At 51.5% G+C, this 21262-nt stretch overlaps 1 protein-coding gene across 1 annotated transcript in view; it reads right to left on the reverse strand.

Moving 5' to 3' along the window:
- The window catches only part of LOC100903210 (uncharacterized), a 32472-nt gene extending 12774 nt beyond the window's left edge, over nt 1–19698 (reverse strand). Inside the window, exons 1-5 of the mRNA XM_029110546.1 lie at nt 19460–19698; nt 1842–1971; nt 1554–1708; nt 1229–1375; nt 1029–1116 (exon numbers count right to left, since the gene is read on the reverse strand). Coding sequence (XP_028966379.1) covers nt 1029–1116; nt 1229–1375; nt 1554–1708; nt 1842–1971; nt 19460–19567 — 628 coding nt within the window. The 5' untranslated portion in view covers nt 19568–19698. The remainder of the gene's footprint in view (nt 1–1028; nt 1117–1228; nt 1376–1553; nt 1709–1841; nt 1972–19459) is intronic.
- Between the last annotated feature and the right edge of the window lie 1564 nt (nt 19699–21262).

Genomic DNA, 21262 nt, shown 5'->3' on the forward strand with positions numbered 1-21262 from the left:
CTGCCAGCCCTTGAGGACGCCAACTTAGCTACGCGAATTCACTTTCATGACGGATGATCTGGCTTTCATGACTCTTGTCACGAATGCGTAGTACTCCCTCCCTCAAACGAGCCGTATGCTCTGGCCATTACGACGATCAACCAGTGGTCCCGATGGTGCTACGCCGACCTTGACGTGGTCGCAAACCCGATATGTCAGATTCTTTGTAGAAACTTCTAAATACTAAAATATCATCTGTATGTTCCAGAGTAAGTCGTTGGAAGGTGTGGCCGCGACGAATTCTTAACTAGGGGTAACGATGATAATCAGCGGCAAAGCTCCGAAATGATGGCTTGCCCTCTCAAAGCCTATGCTGGGGGTACACATATGAATAGATATACGCCGGTGTCTGCGGTATTTAAATTGATGTCAGGAGGAGGATAAAACTAGCCATTCTCTGTATGGTCACCGCAGCCGCCAGGAGGCTTATTCTCTACCTAGGGCGTATTTTCGGGAGCCTGCTCATCCTTGGACTTTCACACAAGAAGAAGAACGTCACGCTCGGAGAAACTCATTTATTGTCGACCACAATCCTCCGCGAAGATTCTCGTCTTCTCGAAGTAGGTATCCGAACCAGGATTGTCGGCATGGATCCGAATCGGCACTCATAAAGGGAAAAAAAGGGCAGTCGAGTCGAATACGACGAGAAGGTCCCCCCACCCACGCTGGTGGGGAGGAGCCCCGTACTGATTCGGAATCCTGCGACCTAGCTGACCTTATCGGGATTTATTTCGTTGCTCTGATCGTTCTAAACGTTTCCCAGTATGTCACGAATACGCTCGCGCTCTCGAAGAGGAGTTCTGCTGAACCGCTTGCGATTACCGACGTACAATATTATGAAGAGGATGGTGCATGGTTAACTCGATCTCCGGAGGATCGGGCTCGACCTCACTGCTTCGTGCTGTAGTCCCGACTTCCGAAAATGGTGCTCCCGACCCGAACGTTCGTTGAACCTCGGGAGATGGCTTGTTCGAAGTCGGCGCTCATGCCCATGGAGAGCTCGATGGTCGATGGGTCCATTTCCAAACTCTTCGCGACGTCTTCCCGAAGCGAGACCAATTTCGTGAAGTCTGAATTCTCCTGGGGAGACCGAGATCACCATTCATAGATATATAATGGCCGCAGACTACAATTCTTGATCATTGATTATTCTCGATTCGATGCAGGAGAAGGCTGTGTGAGTACATACCCCGCTCCCGTTCTGGACTTCAGCGAAGCCTATCGTCATGAGACCGAGGAACGACAATGACGGACATTCTTCCATGATATGTCTGACAAGATTCGCGGCCTCGCTTGGTTCAACTCCACCTTTCTGTTCTTCACCGGAAGTGTTCACCTGGATGAGAAAATACATCATTTCCCTGTTGCCTCGAGTCGGAATCTGTTCCAAAACGATCCTCTCTAACGGATTCTCGTTCGGCTGGAATCTAGAAGTATATATGCCCTATACTGCCGACGAATTCGCTCGGGTCTTGAACGGAGAATGGAGGGATGCCTTGGAAGGAATCACCTACCTGTACCATAACACTCAGTTTCGAAGTTGGTTGTGGCTGCATAGAGTTCCAGGCTGTGTGAAGCATGTCAGCTAGCTTGGACGAGGTTACGGTCTCGACGGCCCAAAGCCTCGGAGCTTTGAGCAGAGCCTTCACTTTGTTGCTCTGGAGCCGACCTGGGAGCGGTGAGCGTTAAGAAGAAGAGCGGGGCTCTGTCTAATTCCGTGTCTTCCCTTGAGGGAGCAGATCACTATCCATCATTAGCTCGGGTCAATGTTTGAACCGCGAGATCCGCGTTGAGAGGCTCACCGATGAAATGCCACTTGATCTCAGGACAGGTTTCCAGGACTTTCTCATCGGAGGCTTTCTGAACGAGCTCTTGGATATAATTTTCACCAAAATGACGGGCCCCAGCTGCATAGGCAGCGAAGATGGCCTCCTGGAAATTTGGTTGAAAGTAGGTTAAAGGTTTCGCTGGCCGAATTATCCATCGTCTCGGAGCTTTTTTCCTCTCCTTTCCGCGTCCGCCGCGCTGCGCGATATGCAGCCTGAAGCCAATCCTGATTATCCATTCGGAATTGAAATTTTCCAGACAGAGAACGTCGCCGGGACACGCTCTCAGAATATGTAAGCGAAATTACATCTCTGATAATGATTAGCTCGGGCTGTATGTTCAAGGCTCGGACACAAGGGAGGATCCGGGTAAACCCCGCATCGGTCTGCGATACAAAAATCCCTGACCCTGTATAGAATATTAATGGAGCCTCTCGCGTTCGAGCGAGAACGCGCAAGCTCAGTTATCTTTATGGAACACACAGAGCTTCCTCAATGATCCGAAGGCGCACTGCCCCAATCTCGTAAGTCGGAAGAGAGACAGTACGAATACGTTCCCGAAGGGAATGGTCGTGAATTTTGAACGGGCTTCCGCTCAGAGTTTCGGGGCCGACTCGAGTAGCCCCCCTGAGTCTGAGACCCCGACGATGAGGCTGTACGACTCACGGTTGTGACTCAAGGGATACTGCAGCCGGCGCGGGGACATATTCATACGTAGATGTTACAGAGCCAAGAACTGATTCTGAGAGGAATACAAACCGTGTACCACGTAGGTAGAAGGTACCGGGTAGTAGGTCACCGCCATCTCGGAGGGTCCGAGTGATAACGAAAGAGTAAACTCACCCTAGCCGTCCAATACCTACATCCGTGGGGTATTTTGCAAGAGACCCCCTCAGTCGTCGTCATTCCGCACAGCCTCCTCCTTGCAGGAGAAAGGGGGACGACGCGACGTACGAGAAATGGAACTCGGTGTCTGTGCGCTCGCCAGCGAGCGCCCGAGCGACCGAGGGAGCCTCGAATGAGTTACGAGACAAAGCGAAAGGACTGGCTGGGAGAACTTCCATCAACGTTGTATGTCCATTTCGTTGCTCAGTGTAGCTTCTTATGGTCTAGATGTCTCGCTAGGAAGCCTCTCCTGGGAGGTGGCATCCTCTTCTGGTAATGGTCCGCCCCAGACTTAGCCACGTCCCACTTCCCGGACTCCTATTCCCCTGGCATATTTCTCCCTCGTAGTCCCTGTCTCTTTCGTATCGCTTCCGTACGGATATGTCGTTCTACTATGAATCCAGTACAAGGGTATCGTCATCATGAACGAAGTTCATAGTACAGAATATCCTTCGTAAAGACGCACATTCACCGCCTTCACTCCGATCCTCGCGCCGCAATCTCTCGCCCATGAGTTGGCTGTGACGGCATTGGATGTCGAAACTGCTCGGCTCCCCACGGAGCTCGTGCGCTGAACTCCGATCCCAGCGTCAGAAGGCGTTTTCTAAGCATGGAACGCCCGGATGAAAAAGAAGTCAATCACGACCCGGAGTCTGGAGCGCCGCTTTCCTCTCTTCGAAGGCCATCATACGACGCGATCGACTGAATCCAGGAACTTGCTCTGACCCACAAGCCAATGTTTAGTTCCGGACCGATACACAGCCGTTCTCCTCGGCCGCGCTCGAGCGTGAAAGTCTCCCAGCGACGTTTGGAAAGTCGACGAGCTCCATCGGGAACGAATTTGCATGAAGAGAGCAGACGGATTCGAGCCACACGGGGACTTGGACGGAAGCGTAGTCATGAGCCTGGGAGGGAAAATGCGGAAAAGAGCCCCGATATCGAGCGTTCCTCAGCTGCGCGTTCAGTGCTGGCCGCCGCGCGACGCTTCGGGACGGATACATCCGATTCTCAGGACATGGCGTCCGACATCCGATATCTTTTCTTATAACTGACGTGTGTTCATCAGCAGTCTCATACGGCCATCTATGCAAGATTTCCACGGAAACTACTGTCTCCGACCTTCTTTCCAACGGATGACGTGCTCCTGAGCCGCGTCCATACCTTCCGGGAACGAACGTTCTTATTCAGGTCCGCAGATATGCGTCTGGCGGGAAAGATGAGCTCAAGAGACTGGGACCAGAGTTTGAGGATAGCTTTCGCTGACTTATGATGAGACAATGGAAGGCTAATGGCGGCCGCCTCTCCCAATTTTCAACGCTAGTGGGGGCGCCTGACAGGGATGAAATCGACTGTGGTCAGAGACAGGTTGAGAGCGAGCTGGTAAGTTTTTCCTCCCTCTCCGCAAGGCCGCGGAGGAGGCTTCCGCTGAAGCCAAAAAACTTTGTCGCTGCCTAAGCCAGACGATCACGGTGAAACCTTACGCATGAATATACCTCTGCGTGTTGCGACATATAAGCAACACCGGAGCTTTGACAAAAAGTCAGTGAACAACTGTCTGCTTGACTGACCTCGACGAACGAGCGCGGTAAACAAGGCGTTGTCAACGACAGAGCACTCTCTCCTCGGCACTCTAGAGTCTAGACGATCGACCTCCTGCATTCACCCGGAGCACGACATGGAGCATTCTGCATGAACACTCCGCTTCGGCGCTTTCCAGAATTCATTGAGAACCATTCGCCCTCTGGGGGGAGCCTCGAGGAGCAGTCGAAACCGACTGCCTCGCCTAGCACGGGAGCCTACCCGGAGGCTCCTCCCCTGGTGGACAGTCGAGGTTCCGGTGGTTGATTGATAATTGATATTCCGAGGGAGTTTTGAAACTCATCGTCCCTGTCAAGTGGTCGATAGGACTAGCGTGTCGCGGGATGAGCTGACGAGTTGGTGGTGTGCGTCAACGGAACCACGCGCTCTTCCTTTGAAGCTAGCCGCTTCCGTATCGATTCTCTTGCTGTAGCATTCGACCATGGCAACGATCTGAGACTGCGAATCGAGTTTCCTACCCTTGCCGCGAGCATGAGCCCTGAACAACGATCTCAGAAGGTCGAAGGTCGGACGACTCTGATTAGTTCCATGCGGCGTGGGCCGACTTCCGTCGAATCCTCTAGGGGATGAGTCGCGAGAAGCGGCATGAGCGAACATCACCAACTCTTGGGCGGACGATTGCCTCTCTGGGCCATTGGTAAGTTCCCCTCCAAACATGATAAAGTTCCCTTAAATCAAGTTCGGTTTCGAACCGAACACTTACAGCGAGGATATCCGCTCACTACGACTGAGCTCCGAATCTCCACCATCTTGAGTGTCCTTGAAGGGGATATGTGTGCAGCCAACTCGGACGTTGACTTGCTGAGAAGTCAAGTTGTTCGAATGACGGGGAGCAGATACCCCGGAGATCGCGCAGTCATAGCTGGGAAAATTGGCACTCCCCGCACGTCTCGGATTCGGTAAAACGGGAGCGGGTCCTCCTGTCTGCCCGACCGACCGCCCGCTCACTCACCCGCTCAGATGCTCTTCCGAACCGTGGGCGGACAAGACCACGGTTGTGATTTCGCAAGGATTCTAATTAGCCGTCGACTTGCGAACAACCTCTCCTGATTGCATGCTGAGTTTTCTCAGAATCTAATCTGAGACCTGCGTTTTGTTGGAATGACGACATCTAATTCACTCGTGCCGACCAATCGCTTGGGAGATAAAACCATTTCGGAATACCGCTCCGAATCTTCCAGGTTGCTCTCGCAGAACGAGAGGGCGTGACCTGGGACCGTTGCCTCTAGGGATCTTCTCCTCCCCTCCTCTTGCGGTGAGGCGAGATCCAGTGAGGGAGATGAGGTTCGTCGGATATAAGCCCCGAGGAGCCATCTGGGGTGAGATGAGCGAGAAAGGATGTCCCCGACATGAATCTGGAGATGTTCGGCCTGTCATAAGAATCTACGCCCTGCTGGCTCCGATCTAGCCAGGTGTACATACATATCTCCATCGACAATCGAATATATCGTCGCGAAACGGGAACGTGTATGATCCGATCGAATCCCGATCCTCCGAGGATGTACGAGAATATTCCAGGAGATATTTTGACGCTCAGAGCCGCAGAATCAGCCATACTTGGCCGAGACGGCTGAGCGAGCAGACTTCGACGCGCCCTCAAATCGGGTGGAATCCTCTGTATCGAGCGAGGCGCAACATCCTCGGAGACTGTTCAGATTCGAGACGAGGATCCTATTCATGGATTGAACTCATGCGTAATAGCTCGTGGCTCGTGGGTGGCTCAAGCAATCGACGCAATCGTGGAGTCCGCGGAGCAGGACACCGGCCGTTTTTCTAGGAGTCTGCTTCCTCGAGGTCAGAGGGAACTGCGAACCTGAGCGGTCCTGAGAACAACAATGATAAATGAAGAGAGTAAGAAGGAGAGAGGGAGACAGCGGCGGAGATCATCGAACTCGACCCTCAGCTTCCAGACTCAGGGTCGTCGAGTGCTCCCAAAGTCTCCGTCGTTTCCCTTCCCACGCGCCATTCGACCCCATTACACTTCTCTTATTTTGCTCAATTCCTATTGCTCAAGCTCTGAAGGGCTTTAGGGATTCATGGAACCCGCGAGAGGTGACGAAATTATGGGGAAACTCGAGGCACGGGAACGGCAGGACGGCTCTAATGCTACGTGCAGCTCAAACAACATCGAGGGCTCTGCAACATGCCAGGCTCCTGCGCGATATCCGTAGAATGACTTCGTACCACAAGTGACTCTCGGATCTTTCGAAGGCGTCATAATCTATATCCGGAGAGAAGAAAAGTGGATTATCACTCACACCTTATCCAGAATGAGACCGAATCGGACTATCCCGCTTGGAAACGGTAACAAGGTTTCCGGGTCTGACCATCGAAGCCAAAGGGGTGCCCCCTCCAAAGAGAGCTTGTTCCTCTCTCGGGGATATATGTAGGGATAGAGTGTAGTTCTTCTGACCTGCTTCGTATGGAAGGTCCCTCCGTCGAAGTAGGAGCGTCAACTCCCTTCCCTCACACCCGACCCAGGGATGCCGAAATCGTCGATGAACTCGCTAGGATGAATGTTACGTCGTGGCTGGAACAGAAACATCGAGAAGTGACAGCTACTGTCGATGTGCTTCCCGAAAAAGAACGCCTTGCTCACTGTAACCAAGACCTCTTCAAATGCACTTTTGGTTCCACATCTTTCCCAGTAACGAATGCTAGTCCAAAAATAATTGTGTAGTCTTGTACGGCATCCGACCAACATCGTTCCTGGGGAACTAACGAAGGAGACGAAGATATCTTCCAGAGGTCGTCGCATTTTCCGCGGCTCGCAACGCTCTCCCGCTCACCGTCACTATGCGTGATTCGTTGAGGTGTACGAGCGTCGATCCGTCCTGAACAGGTTGGACGGCGACATCAGCTACCTAGAGTCAGGCAGAATATCAGAAGACACATTCTCGACGGCAATATTCCATGCGAGGTTGGCTATCCACCCTCGATAACGACGGAAATAGAAGCCTCATCATCCCCCAGCGTTATTACCCTCACGGAAAATGCGTCTGGTTGATGTTCGACAAGCGCATCGAGTAAACATCAGCTTGCGGCTGTGACCAGCGATTGCGAGATCGCAATCGGATCCGGGGTCCAGAGTCGAGATCTCAGAGATGGAGAAGCACATATGGGGAGCGCACGATGATTTTCAGCGGAATTCGCGTGCTGCCCACGCCTGATCGAGTGCTAAAGGAATCATCGGCTCATGGGCTCGGAACTCCCTCCCGGGCCCGCCCTCCTTCATTTTACTCCGGCTACTCTCGATCTCGTCCGGGTCGAGCGTCGAATAAGATCGTGATCGTATCCTCTCGATTTTCGACGTGAGACGCGCTTAACGGCTGGAGACGACTGAAGTCCAGGTCGAGTAATGTAATATAATCACGTCAGCACCCTGACTCACGGGAACTCCGCGACCTCATCGGAATTCCCACAGGAGCGGATCTCTCGGAGATTTCGAAAGTTCCTGTTCGAATATTCATCATTCCTCCGCTGGAGCAGAGCAGGCCAACGACGAATTCAGGTCATTCGTCCTAGGAGAGGGCGCTTGGAGGATTGTATCGGATTTACTCTCGAGAGAGTGCTAACTTATTCACTACTCGAGAATGCGGCCGCTAGTCCACGAAAGGGCTGAACTTCGTCATTGGAATTGAGCACGGCCGCTGGTATTTCACGTAGATTGCTCGGAGCTCTGCTGGCAGAGGGTGCAGCCCGTTGTTAGCGAATCTTTGGCGAATTTCTTGGAGCGATGCTCAATATCATGACGGAATTCGGTCGAAACAAGGTTTCAGACAGTCTTGGTGATATTCGGATCCCAAATCTCATCTCAATCTGCCAGGGTGATTCCGAGAACAAATTGCTGGTGGAATACCCGAGTAAGCTCTTTGTAGCGCGAGACCTCGAAAGCGCTCTTCATTCCTCGAAGATTCTCTGTTCGGCTTTCAATCTTTCCCCTATTGGTGACTGGCGGATCAAACGGCCCGACGGAGAGAAAAATCTGATCCGCTAGTGCGCTAGTCTTGATTTGCTGCGCACAGCAGCTCTACGTTACCGCTACAGTTTTGGAGTTTTTTGTCTCGCGAAGTCTTCCGACATCAAGCCCATGACTATTCTGGCAAATCGTTCCAGAACTCAGTAATTCGAATGTTCTCCTAGTCGACCAGAATTTAGACGGACGGGCTTCGCGAGAACAACTAGGCTGGAAATTGCTTTCGAAAGGCACCCCGGAGTCGCTAATGCTTTTCCTGATAACGTCGAAGGCTTCAAAGGGAGAGGAGGGAGTACTTCTGATTGCACTGCTGCTTGAAAATTTCAAGGGTTACGAGCTGACTACTATGGGTTGTTGTGGTCACGACAAGAGCTTTTCGTCTCCATGACGCAATATCAGATCACGGGTTATGGTCATACCGGCTGCAGTGTTGAACTTCAGGCTATCCCCCGCAGACACGCATTCGAATCATTGTCACGCCAATGCCGTTCGAAACTCCCATCATTTCCCCGAAATTTCGTGTAGTATTTCTTCCGAAGGAGAGCGATTCTTCCCGGAGTCTCACTGGAAATTAAACTGTCGCCAACTCCGCGAGGCGCGAGCGAATGTTTCATTCGCAACATTGTTGCTAGGCGTTCCGCCAAATGATTATTCACCTTTGGACAAGGTGCCGGCGCCGGATCGATCCGGCATATATGTTCTGCGAACGATCCGACAGAGAATTTTTGAGTATTCGGCTCGAACTTGCCCCATCCAAGAATCTGTATTCGAATCTGGCTCTGCTTCATTGTGTCTTTCTTTCCACTCGGAGGGCATCTGGTCCGGGAAAAGCGGAGCCTGAGGGCCTCCGGATTCCGAGACTGAATACCCAACGATGAGAAACTCACGAGATCTTCCCTCGAACGTTTCAGGCGAATTTCTCCCCTGAATCGCCGTACCGCTCAATAACTCATGGTCGCGGCAGCCCGGAGGGATGTCACTTTCCTAGATTCATCGCTGTGAGTCATCTTCCCATAGAGGAGTCGCCGAGCTGTTTCGACGTGGCCTCTGTAGGACGGAGCGGCAGAAAAATTTCCTGTCCTCGGAGAGCTGTCCACGAACTTCGCTGCAATCTGTCTTCCTCGCCTTCCACGAGGGCTGAGGAACAAAGCGCGCTCTTACAAAAAACTCGAAAGCCGTCGGCAACAGCTCTTTTGTGGGTCCGATTGAAGCTTTGCCCCATACCTTCGCCGGTTCGACCGCTCAGATAGACCTCTGGGTAGGCAAGCTGACGGTCGAACGCTGCGCATCATTCTGTGCGAAGTTCGCAACAAACTGAAGTGAGCGGATGGCCTCCGTCCGAAGAAGGTCGAAGCACCGATGAAATTGTTTCACTTGGGAGCTATTCTCGAATATCTGAGCAAACAGCGCACATGTTGGAGCTTGGGGTGTTGGACAGAATAAATGTCGGGAACTTGGGGATAAATGCAGAATCAGGACGTTGTTTTCCGATCTCGATGTGGATCTCCCGATCGGAGAAGCTCGATGCATAATTTCTCGATCTTCAAGATGATACGCATTAAATCGAGGAGCTCGAATCCGGCTATCCGTCTAGCTGGGCGTTGAGATCACCTCGATTTTCCCGTTCTGCCCGTTCGTGTTCTCGACCAGAAGTCGTCGAGGGGTTATTTTGAAAACGAGTAATCATAGAATCACGAGGTTCCGAAATATCGTGCCCAGGCCAGGTACTGGGATTCCCCGGCTAATACTCGAGGCCAAAATCTTTACGCATTCTGATTGGACGTTTGTCTAGTGCAGTCCGTCTGGAGCATGGTGGGAGCTCTGACCGTATGTCCCAATTGGCAAGCATCGAACGTTAGGTTTTGTCCGAAGCGTGTTTCACCTTTCGCTCCTAATTAAGCCCCGGAGAATACCGATGAAAAAAAACTTATATCGGCAACTTACCGGATACCACCTATGTACATAGTTCCGCCAAGCCGGGCCGACCCAGCCCGATTCTGAGGCTAGCTATTATTGCTCCAGCCGTGATACGCCGAGTGAGTGAGACTGATCACTCATAAAGTTTCTATCCGATTTATCACTCATACATCTGTGGTCGGGGCAATCTCGGAGGAATGGAGGATGCAGCTCTAGGTAAGATGGAGTTCACGAGGCTTTTGACTATCTTCTTATTCATCGCTCCACCGGAGTCGAGAGTTAAACACCATGAACCAGCACCCAGTAAAGTTTTCGCGGAAGACTCCGGATCCGCGCGAGTCTTGACTTGAGAGGACAACAAGGCCGTAGCTATCTCTGAGTTTTCGGGACACGGGGTGCATGACATGTTAAGAACGAATTTTCCGCGGAACCGACCGAAATATCATAACGCGCCGCCTAATTCATTTGGGAGCGATCCCCGGCTCATTTGTTGCTACTCCTAGCCGTATCGCACCAAGATGGATGTCGCGCCAACAGGGGGGGATCCGAAACGAATAAAGACGGAGGATTGATGACGGAGCTGGAAAAGTTTATTCTGAGGTAATATCGATAAGGCAACTCCATTTCAATTTAGATATCGGGTCATAGTACTTCGGGCCTTCTCCAGAAACAGACCAACCGTTCAATCCCATACTTCGATGCAACGTGACCGTCCGTTCTTCGACGGTCGTTCGTGGTAATTTCGCCAATGAAATGTGGCACCAGTCGTGAGCGAGGGGGCGTAGGGCGTTTTGAGGCGCAAGTGAGAAAGCAAGTCTGCGGGCGGGCGGGCGGTCTAGCCGACTGTCTGCTTGGAGGGCGAACGCACGGACACATGACGTCTGTGGCGTGTTTGCAATTTCTGTGGCAATCCAGCAAAGCGAGCGGGGCAACAAGATTCCAACGCCGGAGTCCTTGCTGAAGGTTGCGACCCCAAACCAGAAACCCTGAATGGATGCTGCTTTTGCAATCGATGAACAACAGACTTCGCCGTCGAGCTGTCCTTAAGCATGAGCTGAGCAAGGACATGCGCTCGGCTTTGGGGATAGGCGTTGTATGGTTCCCTTGGAAAAAAAAGAGAGAACGCTCAAATCATCGGCCGAGTTACCCGGACCAGAGAATCTTTCTGCCGCCGGAGCCACTACGTCAAAGACTCAGCGCACCGGAAACCACTTGAGGTCCCATTGGAAAAATTCAGATTTCCTCGGAGTCCCGATCGCGGCGAGCCCCGTCTCGCCGGGCGGCTCGCGATCAGGAACCTGAACTCGAAAAGCAACGATTCCTCCCCCGGAGAGCCTGCTCACTTCAATTGAGGCCATCACGGCGGCAGCCGCTGCTTCTGTTGCCAGCACCGCCGCTCTAGTTTGTTATACAAAGTTGCTTCAGAGAAAGGGCCTTGTGACGTCAGCCTACATCAGGTCGCCTGCTGAGTGCTTACACTCGTCCGCGGTCCGGCAAGCGAGTGGGATAGTATCGTAGAGAGCAGATTTTCCGCCACCAGCTCCCCGACCGCTTCGATCGGAGACCTCACGTATCGACTTGCCGCCCTGTCCGAGTACTCCATTGCCCGCTTACGCGGGTTTCCCCCGTATAGATCACGGCCAGCCGAAACTGACTAAGTGGCCAGCCGGGGCCGCTCAGCATTGAGCCGGCTGCTAGAGGATTCGCAGACTCGCAGGCCGCTGTGCTGGCCGACGACTGTTTCAAAGACGACGTTCGTCATTGGCTGTCGAGTGGAGAGAGTCGAGCACCGCTAGCGCCACCATGCCTGCCACCGAGTCAGCCACCAAATCCGCCATCCGACAAACTAACCACTGAATAGGCAGGACAGACAGCGGATCTGTCTGTAAACTGTATAGTACGACAGTCCGGTGAACAGCCGGACAGGATAACTTTCGTTTTTGACGTCGCACCGTCGGATCGGAAAGTGATCGGAAGTACCCGAGATCTAGTTCGACTCGATCTTCGAAACCCTCTCATACGAACTGTTTAGTGAACAACTGCGTGCGAGTGAGCAGAGGAACACAGCACGGGAGAGTTTCCACATCTCGGAGCAGCGAGACGAAGATTCAGAGGACGACCGACGTCGTGACAACCTAGTGCCGTGCTCCGTGTGAATGCCCGACGAATACAGAGCGAGCAAGAAGTCTATACATTGTTAGTGTCTCGGTGACAGTGCGTCGTCTGCTCGAAAGATTTTCTCGAGCGCGAATCGTCCACGAAAGCCGCGGCTGACCGATTCGACAACGATTGCTGTGACACGCAGGACACGCTCTTCTACTGAGTGGGAAAGCAACCATCTCTCATCAACGTTCTCGCGCGGCAAAAGGATAACGCTGCGAGCCGTCAGCCGAAACAGTTTCCTATCGCGTCGACCTTACGAGGGGGAAATCTGCGCAGCTCGCCGCTGTCTTCTAGGGTCTTCTCACAGAGGAAACGCTCTCGCTTTATATGACTCTGAATTCGTCAAATTCGTCCGACAGTTCCGACAATCACCACGATATGTCTTCTGGAAACGGCTCCCGCAAGCGCCAGAACTCGGTGGACAAGGAGTCGGACGAATACCGAAAACTCCGCGAGCGGAATAACCAAGCGGTAAAAAAGTCACGGAGCAAGTCGCGCATGAAGGCGAAGCAAACTCAGGAACGAGTGGCACGACTGCGCCAGGAGAGACAAGATCTCTTGAAGATCGTCGACAACCTCAAGAGTCAGCTGACTGTCTACAAGGAGATCTTTATTCGCCAGGTGGGTGCAAGCGCTGAAGAAGAACTCAGCAAAATGGACCTATCGTTCCTGCACGATGACGACACCTCTGAAAACCATTGTTATTAACTAGACCTCATAAGTTAGCAGTAATGCTTCTAGAGTATCTCTGAATTACCGACATCATCTCGAATTAGAAAGCAGATCACACGGAGCAAACGGTGTTACCTGAACGTTGAGAAGCACTGTCCATGATTTTGTGAAAGTTTTCTATTGCCGCTAAACTTCATGTTGTTCTCAAGAAACTCTCTTTGTTTTCTTTTCGTGGTATCCGACCCTTGGATTCCGAACAGAGCGAGCAACTGTTCCTCATGACTGAACTTAAATGAAGCCTCAACGACAAAACTCGGGGCATTCCTGAAATTTTCCGGCAGCATAAATTGGTGTGCTTTGGCTTAGCTTACGGGTGTCGGAGATCAAATATCCACTCGACCAATTATGGAGATGAGAGCTTGAAGAAATCTTCGGAGAGTATCGGAGCTCCCCGCGGACGAGGTTCCGCCCGGTCCACAGAGCGTCTCGGAACCGTTTTCTGAACGGTTCTACATTAACAGTGCGAGCGCAGTGTCCAAGCTCTCTCATCTCCAGAATTTTCAATAGGAATAGAAATTTGTTCACATCTAACTAGAGATTCCCATCTAAGAAACTGAACATAATAGAGAATTCGCGTGTTTGCATCCAACAGCTGACGCGAGCTGATATTTCATCCGTGAAATGAATCCCAATCGATAGATAGAGAGCCTTCGAGCCTCCTCCGAGACCTTGCATGGGCTGCCGGAGTCCTCGTCCACCGAGAGGAGAGAATCGGGAACGTATGCTTTCCGTCGGCATGCCGTCCCCCAGGCTAACCGTGGGCCAAAAGTATTTCTGTTCGCGAACAGAACTAGCATTCTTGATTAGATTTTGATCATCGCCAAGAACTATTCTTCTCCTCCCTGTTTTCCTTCTTGACCACCGAGCCATCGGCGCAACGTATGCGTGAAACAGCGAGAAAGCCCAGGCAGCCAGCCAAGCAAGATGAAATATTGCATCATCTTCTCCCGCTGCTACAGCCCTAGCGACACCAGCAGCTCGACGAGAGACGACTCTCCCGAGAAGTCTTAATGCGAACAGCGAACGAGCGGTGCGCGGGCGGTGCGGGCTGTGCGTCCTCCGGCCGATGGTGCTCGATTCGAACGTAAATTTCGCTTGTATTTATGCCTGCCATCAGTCGATCAGTCGGAAGCCATTCTACAACCACCATGGGCAGCAACAATCCCAGCATAGGTGCCGCTCTTAGAGCTCGCTACTGAGGCGATATGCGCCAGGAAGAGGCCCAGAAAGAACCCATTCCCTGTTGATGCATATCCCCTGCCCGTAGATACATGGACCCTATCGTAAGCGTCTCAAGTTCCTGATTCGGTCCCGAATCCCCGTCGCTGTCAACGTTTTTCGACAGACGTGTGATTGCAGCCGACTTGACCAGGGACTCCTCGATCTAATCAGGGTTTGATCTGTTATTGGCGCGATACTATGCCATCGGCACTGATCGGAGGCCCGTCACCCGTCTCTTGAAGCGATTCGGTTCGGAAATGGTGGACTTGACTTCTCGGGTCGACCAGAACAGTCGAAGCCTACTCCGTCGACGGAGATCCCACGTCGTTCCAGAGAGCTCTGGCTAGCAGGAGAAGAGTACCGCTCTTGAAGTTTCTTGAATAGAACGCTGCGGAGCTCAGCGGTATGGAAACTCGTTCCATTGATCTCAATCACTCGCCGATTGATGAATCGAACGCTTGTCCCATGACCCCTCTTCGCACCTCTGATTTCGCTCTTATGCAATTCCGAACCGACGTCAGTCTTGTGAAGTTCTGTTCAAAAATTTATCCGATATCACTTTCACGAATCACTTGGTCCGAGATGGAGATCAGCAGACAGAAAATCAAGATCGGATACTATGACGTGATGCCGTTCCCTGACGTCAATGGTGGCTGACCCAGAATTCAACGACTCGCGAATCGCTGGTCGAATGATCGACGACGAAAGTAGAAATCCTGTATACGCGCAGCGTGTCTTTCCGCTCGAAGCGTAGGGAGCTCAATCACTTCTGACTGAGATAATTTCTCCCGCGGGAATCCATAAGAACATGCGTTGCAACCTCTCTAAAAAGATGCCCGACGAGCGCGACCGGTGATCGGAATTTCTCGCGGCGAACTGCCGATTCCACGTAATCGTTAATGTTGGTTCTGACGTTCGATGAGAAATTGAACGTTCCGACATCCTTCCAGCCGGATAATTCATCCGAAGATCTTCCTTGAGCATCTTTCTACAGATTCTCTGGTCTGAGATTGGCAAATCAGACGCTAGGTCGTTCCGTCGAGTTTCGTCATCCCCAGCAGTATTTGTGAAAGCGGCCGAAGTTGTAATTAAACTGAGAGGAAAGACAGCGGGAACTGTTGCGCTGAGATTTGAACGGTCTCGGAAGAGATCCGATTTCTCGTGTAGCCTGAGCCGCATGGAGGCTTGTGCCCGGGTTGTCGATTCAGACCGCCGTCTTCCGAAATGAAAGAATCCTCCGCTACGATGAATACTGACGAATCGCGAATCCCGGAATCCAGTGCGCTTCTTGAAGACATACCACCTTCGATCATGGAGAGTTTCCCGCGAGAGCGATTCATGCCTCGATCGGATCTATCGAGGAAGTTTATCAGAATGGATTCTCTCAAGTTTCTGGCAGCCTAGATTTTGTTCCAGAGAGCTGTGTCGAGACAGGGTGGAACTCGGTATCCGGAGACGTCAAGAAGAAAGCTCGAGAGCATCCGTGAACGCCGGCTGTATTGCTAGCGGCTCAGCCCGATCAAGCTGTGACGATGTCGTTCGAACAAAAAAATCGATCACGGCGGTGTCGAGTATGGTCGAAAATTCCGAGCGCACCGAATATCGTATAGGTTGAGGCGGAGAAAAAAAGCCACTCGTGCTCCCAGAACTACTGCATGACTCCGTGCAGAGCAGTGCAATCAAGGGCTGGGTAGACGAGAAGGAAAAAGTTTTGTGCAAGATACCAGATAGTGGGACGCATCTCGAGGGTAAGCGATCGGTGGCATCGAGGTTCTTGAGTGAAGACTCTTTCAAATCCGCTCTCATTACTTCGAAACCTCGCCCGATCATGCTTTGGAAAGTTGAACAGTTACCGAACGGAGGGACGGGACGTTTTCTCTGGAGGAGAGACGACCCTTGTATGCGCATCCGCTTCAACCGTCAGGGAAGAAGAACACCAAAGGGTGACGGAAATTAGACCCGTTCTCGAGCCGATCTCAAATTCTCAGGAGTCTGTGGGATCTCGAAGTCGATATGGGAAAAGGCTGACGGCTGGCGAAGACCAGATTCCGAGAGCAGATCTGTCGGTCGGCGAACTGGTGAAAAGCGAGGCGATGTGGGGAAGGAAATCAGTGCTGAGAGAACGACGTCTGGGCCCCTAGTTCAATGGCGTAAAGGCAAAGGCTCCCGAGGGGATATACTGGCCACGGAAGCTTCCGGAATCGCAACTCCGAAGCGGACGAATTATTTTTGTTACAAATCCAATTATTATCCGTTATCGGCTCGAATAGGGAGTTTCGATGTCGAAGCAACTTAACCCACAATACGGTGCATGGATCTAGAGCATGAACAAGATAGTTTGAGGGTGATATGATGGATTGTATCGGGAGCGATCGCTACGGGATCGACCCTATTTGAAGAAAGCGACTCTGTAAACGAATGAGGAGCACCGATTCGAGAGTCAAATCACGGGACACTGGATTGATATTGTTAACCAAGTTGGCTCTAACTTCTGTTTGCGCTTCGCAGAATGCATCTGTTTGGAAATTTAGTACTCGAAATAATTAGCAGAAACCATTAGGCTGTATGTACCTACATCCATATCGTGGAGACACTGTATCCACGTGCGCGATACCGTCGTCTTGAGCAAATCAAGTCCGAACCCAGGTAGCCCCTGATCAGACGGGCAGCAACAAATTATCATTCTCGGCATCATCGTTGGGAAAGCTCCGATAGATGCAAAGACTGCAGCCTGCTGACCGACTGGACCCGTTGACGAGAAATCTCATCCACGGATTCCGCCAATATCTCCTACGGACTGTCTACAGCGAGAATAATCATTCAAATATCAGATTGTGCTACACAAGAAATACGAAGATTGTCTGACGAAACAATACATATGTATCCACAACGATTCAACCCGAAGACAGTGAAGGCCTCCATGATCTCAATCGATATGTCTAGAAGCCCGTCTGTCCATACATGTTCATTGCCCCATCCTGTTGTCGGCTCCGAATCAACTCTCGATAAGGTCGCGAGTTATGTGGCCGAGAGAGTTGTCGATGGATTCGAACAGCCTAAATGTTTTCAATTCCACACGGATCTTTGTGAGAGATAAACCAGACAGCCATTTAGCTATAGATTGTCCGCCGTCCGACCATTCGAGGAGAATCCGAAAGATTCGATGGCTTCAAGCGGACGAACGCTTCATGATGACATGCTGCTTAGAGGAAAGAGTTCTGCTCTCTCACAGGAGCAGAACTCGGATACCGCATCGAACTCCGAGATTTTCGAGCATGGTCGCACTCTCTGATAGATATCAACCCGTCAGGAACTAGAATATGTAGATAGGTTCTCTCATGCGGGTGACAGTGCGAGCACCTTGTTTCACGTCTGGTCGGACCGGACAAGATATGCATCTCGACCAATGGTCTGCGGTCTAATCGTTGCGAGCGAGCATCAAGATGAATGTTGATGACAACGCATCCTGCGGCGTCGAAAGTCGAAAGGAAGTATTGCATGGACAATGCTCCGAGAGAAGGTGGGATGTCTTTGATCTTAGTTTCATGTAAATCGCTCCCAGAAAGGAGAGTCGACTTGAGCACAAACATTTCGATCAATCGGAGCACTCCTTTCGACTTCAGAACCTGATGGAACCACTGTCTCAGGCTCCTGTTCATAATCGCAACCTGGCGCCCGGGCCCCTCTCACGCCACTTGACCAAATCCGCGATTCCTGCACAATAAATTATATCATCCTTATCCCAATACAGACTTCATGTGTTTTCATTATCAGGAAAATCCCCGTTACGACTTAGGTTTCTTCGCAGGTTCGCGATACGCTTCTCTGCAGCATCTCGAATTCGCTTCCAGCTCACCTATACATGCATTGGTCCTTAGAGCCAGATCAAAAATCCATTTTTCAATCCGAAAGTCGCTCATGCATTTGGTTGAAATCGAAATTTTGACATTATCGACGCCGAATGGCTTTTGTTATTGCAGCGCGCGTTTGACTGTGTGTTGAACAAAACGCCTGAATGCCAAATCTGCGATGCAATCCGACGCTTTATAACATTTGCGTAACAGTCAGCACACGTTACACGGTCGCCAAAAGAGCCCGATGTATTGCAGTTGTGAAACAAGGCCTCAAACAGAAAGCGACAGTGAAGTGGCGTTTCAGAACTTCAGCCTTCACCGCGCGCTCCCACTGCAATCCACGCCGAGGCAAGGTCGACGCACGCTCATAGCGGTCTAGTCATCCAGGCGGACTAGCAAAGGACGCCTAGAGAGCAGCTGGAGGTGAGGACAGAGAGGAGCGTCGCTATTTTTTCTCGCTCGAAAGTAGAGAGATTTTTCAGGGCAAATTATACATACATAGGTCTTTCCTCGGGCCTCGAAGTCTCTGCCCGCGAGCCCAGGTTCTCGGCCCTCCTGACGGCGCAGCGGCTCATCCGGGGGACGAGTCCTACGCAAAGCGGGCTCTGCTACGCCGCGTGTACTCATACGGGGGTATCCTCTGGAGCACGTGGCATTATGGTCACGTGATTGCGCGAGCCTTGCCTACGCAATAGTTGGCCACCCCGTTCTATATGAACCCAACCGTGGGATTACTCATGATCCACGAGCTACTGTATCGAGACAAGTTGATATCGTTCAAGAGATGAGATTCCAGCGGATGCCAACAGATATCTTGCGTAAAAAAATGGGCGCTCCGATAACAGAGCGCTGCGTGCGGCTTGGCTGCCAGTCTTCTGGATGTTCATGACCACATGTTTCGGAGAAAAGTTGCGTATGTTCGAGCGATTTCCAAACTCTACCTACGGCCTTGTCACGCTTTTTTGAACTATTTTGCAAATTTCACGTTCGTCCGCATTGACGTCGATGCCGGATTACATTTTTCAGTGAAACATCGAATTATCGGCGTTCCCGTCATTTGGAAATACCTTTTTATCATGGGAACTTTCTTCTGTAACACTGTTGCGGAAGAATACGAACGCTTGGGTCAATCGACGGAGGCTAAATCCCCGTAGCTCTTTTTCTGAGCGGCTCCACGCCGTCTCAAACGATTCTAGTCTACAATCCACCGTAGAGACCTGCTGCCAGAATCTAATCATATGGAATACCTTGGGTTTCGTTTTCGATACAGCAACGAGTCGAACTTGACGTCCTTTGGCGGCGCTGACAACCTTTTCTGAAACATGACGGAAATTCGAAGCAATTTGACCTTCCATTGTGTTCCACTTCAAAGTTTCAATCACTCCACAGTCAGAGGTCCTTGTGAGCTATCGACTTGAATGACTGAATCCGCACCGGAGAACCTGTCAGATGCAGAGGAACTTCTGCCCTCGCCTCTGCGGAGAACAACATTCGAATCCGCTACGAGGACACAGCAGGGGCGTTCTGAGTCATGTCTGGGACACGCCTTGAGTGCAGGCCGCCCCGCGAGGTGATTCCCGGGGAAGAAGTGCTCAGAAGACAATCTCCATCCGAGGCCGCTCTAGTCGCCATCGTTTCCCGGATATTCGGTATAGTTTCCGAATGGCTTGTCAAAGAGGAGAGAAAAGTCCACAGAATCGAGTCTCTAGCTCAGTCAGTCGCTCAAAACTCTCGGACAATAGTCGCTATCCGCAATCTTTCCGGATCAGACTCTTTGTGTTGAAATATCGAGAGTTATGTCGCCTCGCGTCTGATTAATGTGTATCTTCACAACCGAGCGACACAACCGCAGAAGGATGGACAGACTGTTGATGACAAGAGAACTTCGGCACCAAGGTCATCATCCATCGTGTTTGTCTGCGTGCGTGTGAGTGTTGCACATAACACGACGCATTCATTGTTCATACGAGCCAGCGAACGGGCCAACAAGCAAGCGATTCGATTACTTCATATACTTTGAGCGAAATCCAAAAGCTTTCAACAGCGCCGGATACTCCTCCCGAAAGAAGTGAAATACAACCAGCAAAGAGGGAAGTGTCGCCGTCGGGGATCATGATCACGCTCCAAATCGAGGCGACGCACGGCGCTCGATTGCCCTCATTAGGCTACGGATTATTATTATCGACTCCGCGATTTGTCGAAATAGTTCCTCTACTTGATGCTCAAAGTAATTTTCGGATCCAGACGAAGCCTGATAGCTGTGCCTATCGGTGCGCCCAAATTTCAGCGCAAGTCAATTTCAGCGCAGCTCCGACAGCGCGGATCCGATTTGAGCGCGGATCCAATTCGAGCGCGAATCCGATTCGAGCGCGGATCCAACTTGGGCGCGGATCCAATTCGAGCTCGCATCCAATGCAAGCGCAACCGATCCGAGCGCAGTCAATTCGACTTGCGCTCAAATGTGGCGTCACCATGCCCATCTCTCGAGCCGATCCGTTCATCTCGCCCCCTTGCTTCGTACCCCCTCCCCGTCTTCGACAGGAGAGGCACATGCCGAGGGAGGAAACCGACAGGAGTTCTCGGAGCTGCTGCGCTCACCTATGCCGATCGCTCGTGAAATCCATGATTGTTCAAATGAATCACAAAACAGAGAGAAAGGCTTCCGAGGAGAGAGGGTGGATAGGTTGGAGAATCTGGAATGCGGATTGTGAGTCATCCGACTTTTACGGTTCAAGAACTTTCTCTGGCTCGTCTCGATGAAGTCGTCGGCTGCTCCGTCGGCCGTGTTGCCTAATTCAGCCCCCGCGAGTCAGACCTCGATTTTCGTAAGTGGCCGAAGCCGTCGTACGCTTGTGTAAGTGCCAACTTTTCTCAACCCGTTCCAATCCGTACGGTGAAAACCGAGTAGATAACGCTCCACAGACCGGTGATGGGCTGATTTCGTTGAGTTCCACCCTTTCGTCAAAGTGGTATCATCATAACAATAATTCATGTGGTGTCGATTTCTGTTCGGATTGCACAGAAAGCGCACTTTTCTGGCAGGATTGGGA

Source organism: Galendromus occidentalis, unplaced genomic scaffold (genome assembly GCF_000255335.2).
Source record: "Galendromus occidentalis unplaced genomic scaffold, Mocc_1.1 scf7180000076729, whole genome shotgun sequence".
NCBI classification, from domain to species: Eukaryota; Metazoa; Arthropoda; class Arachnida; order Mesostigmata; family Phytoseiidae; genus Galendromus; species Galendromus occidentalis.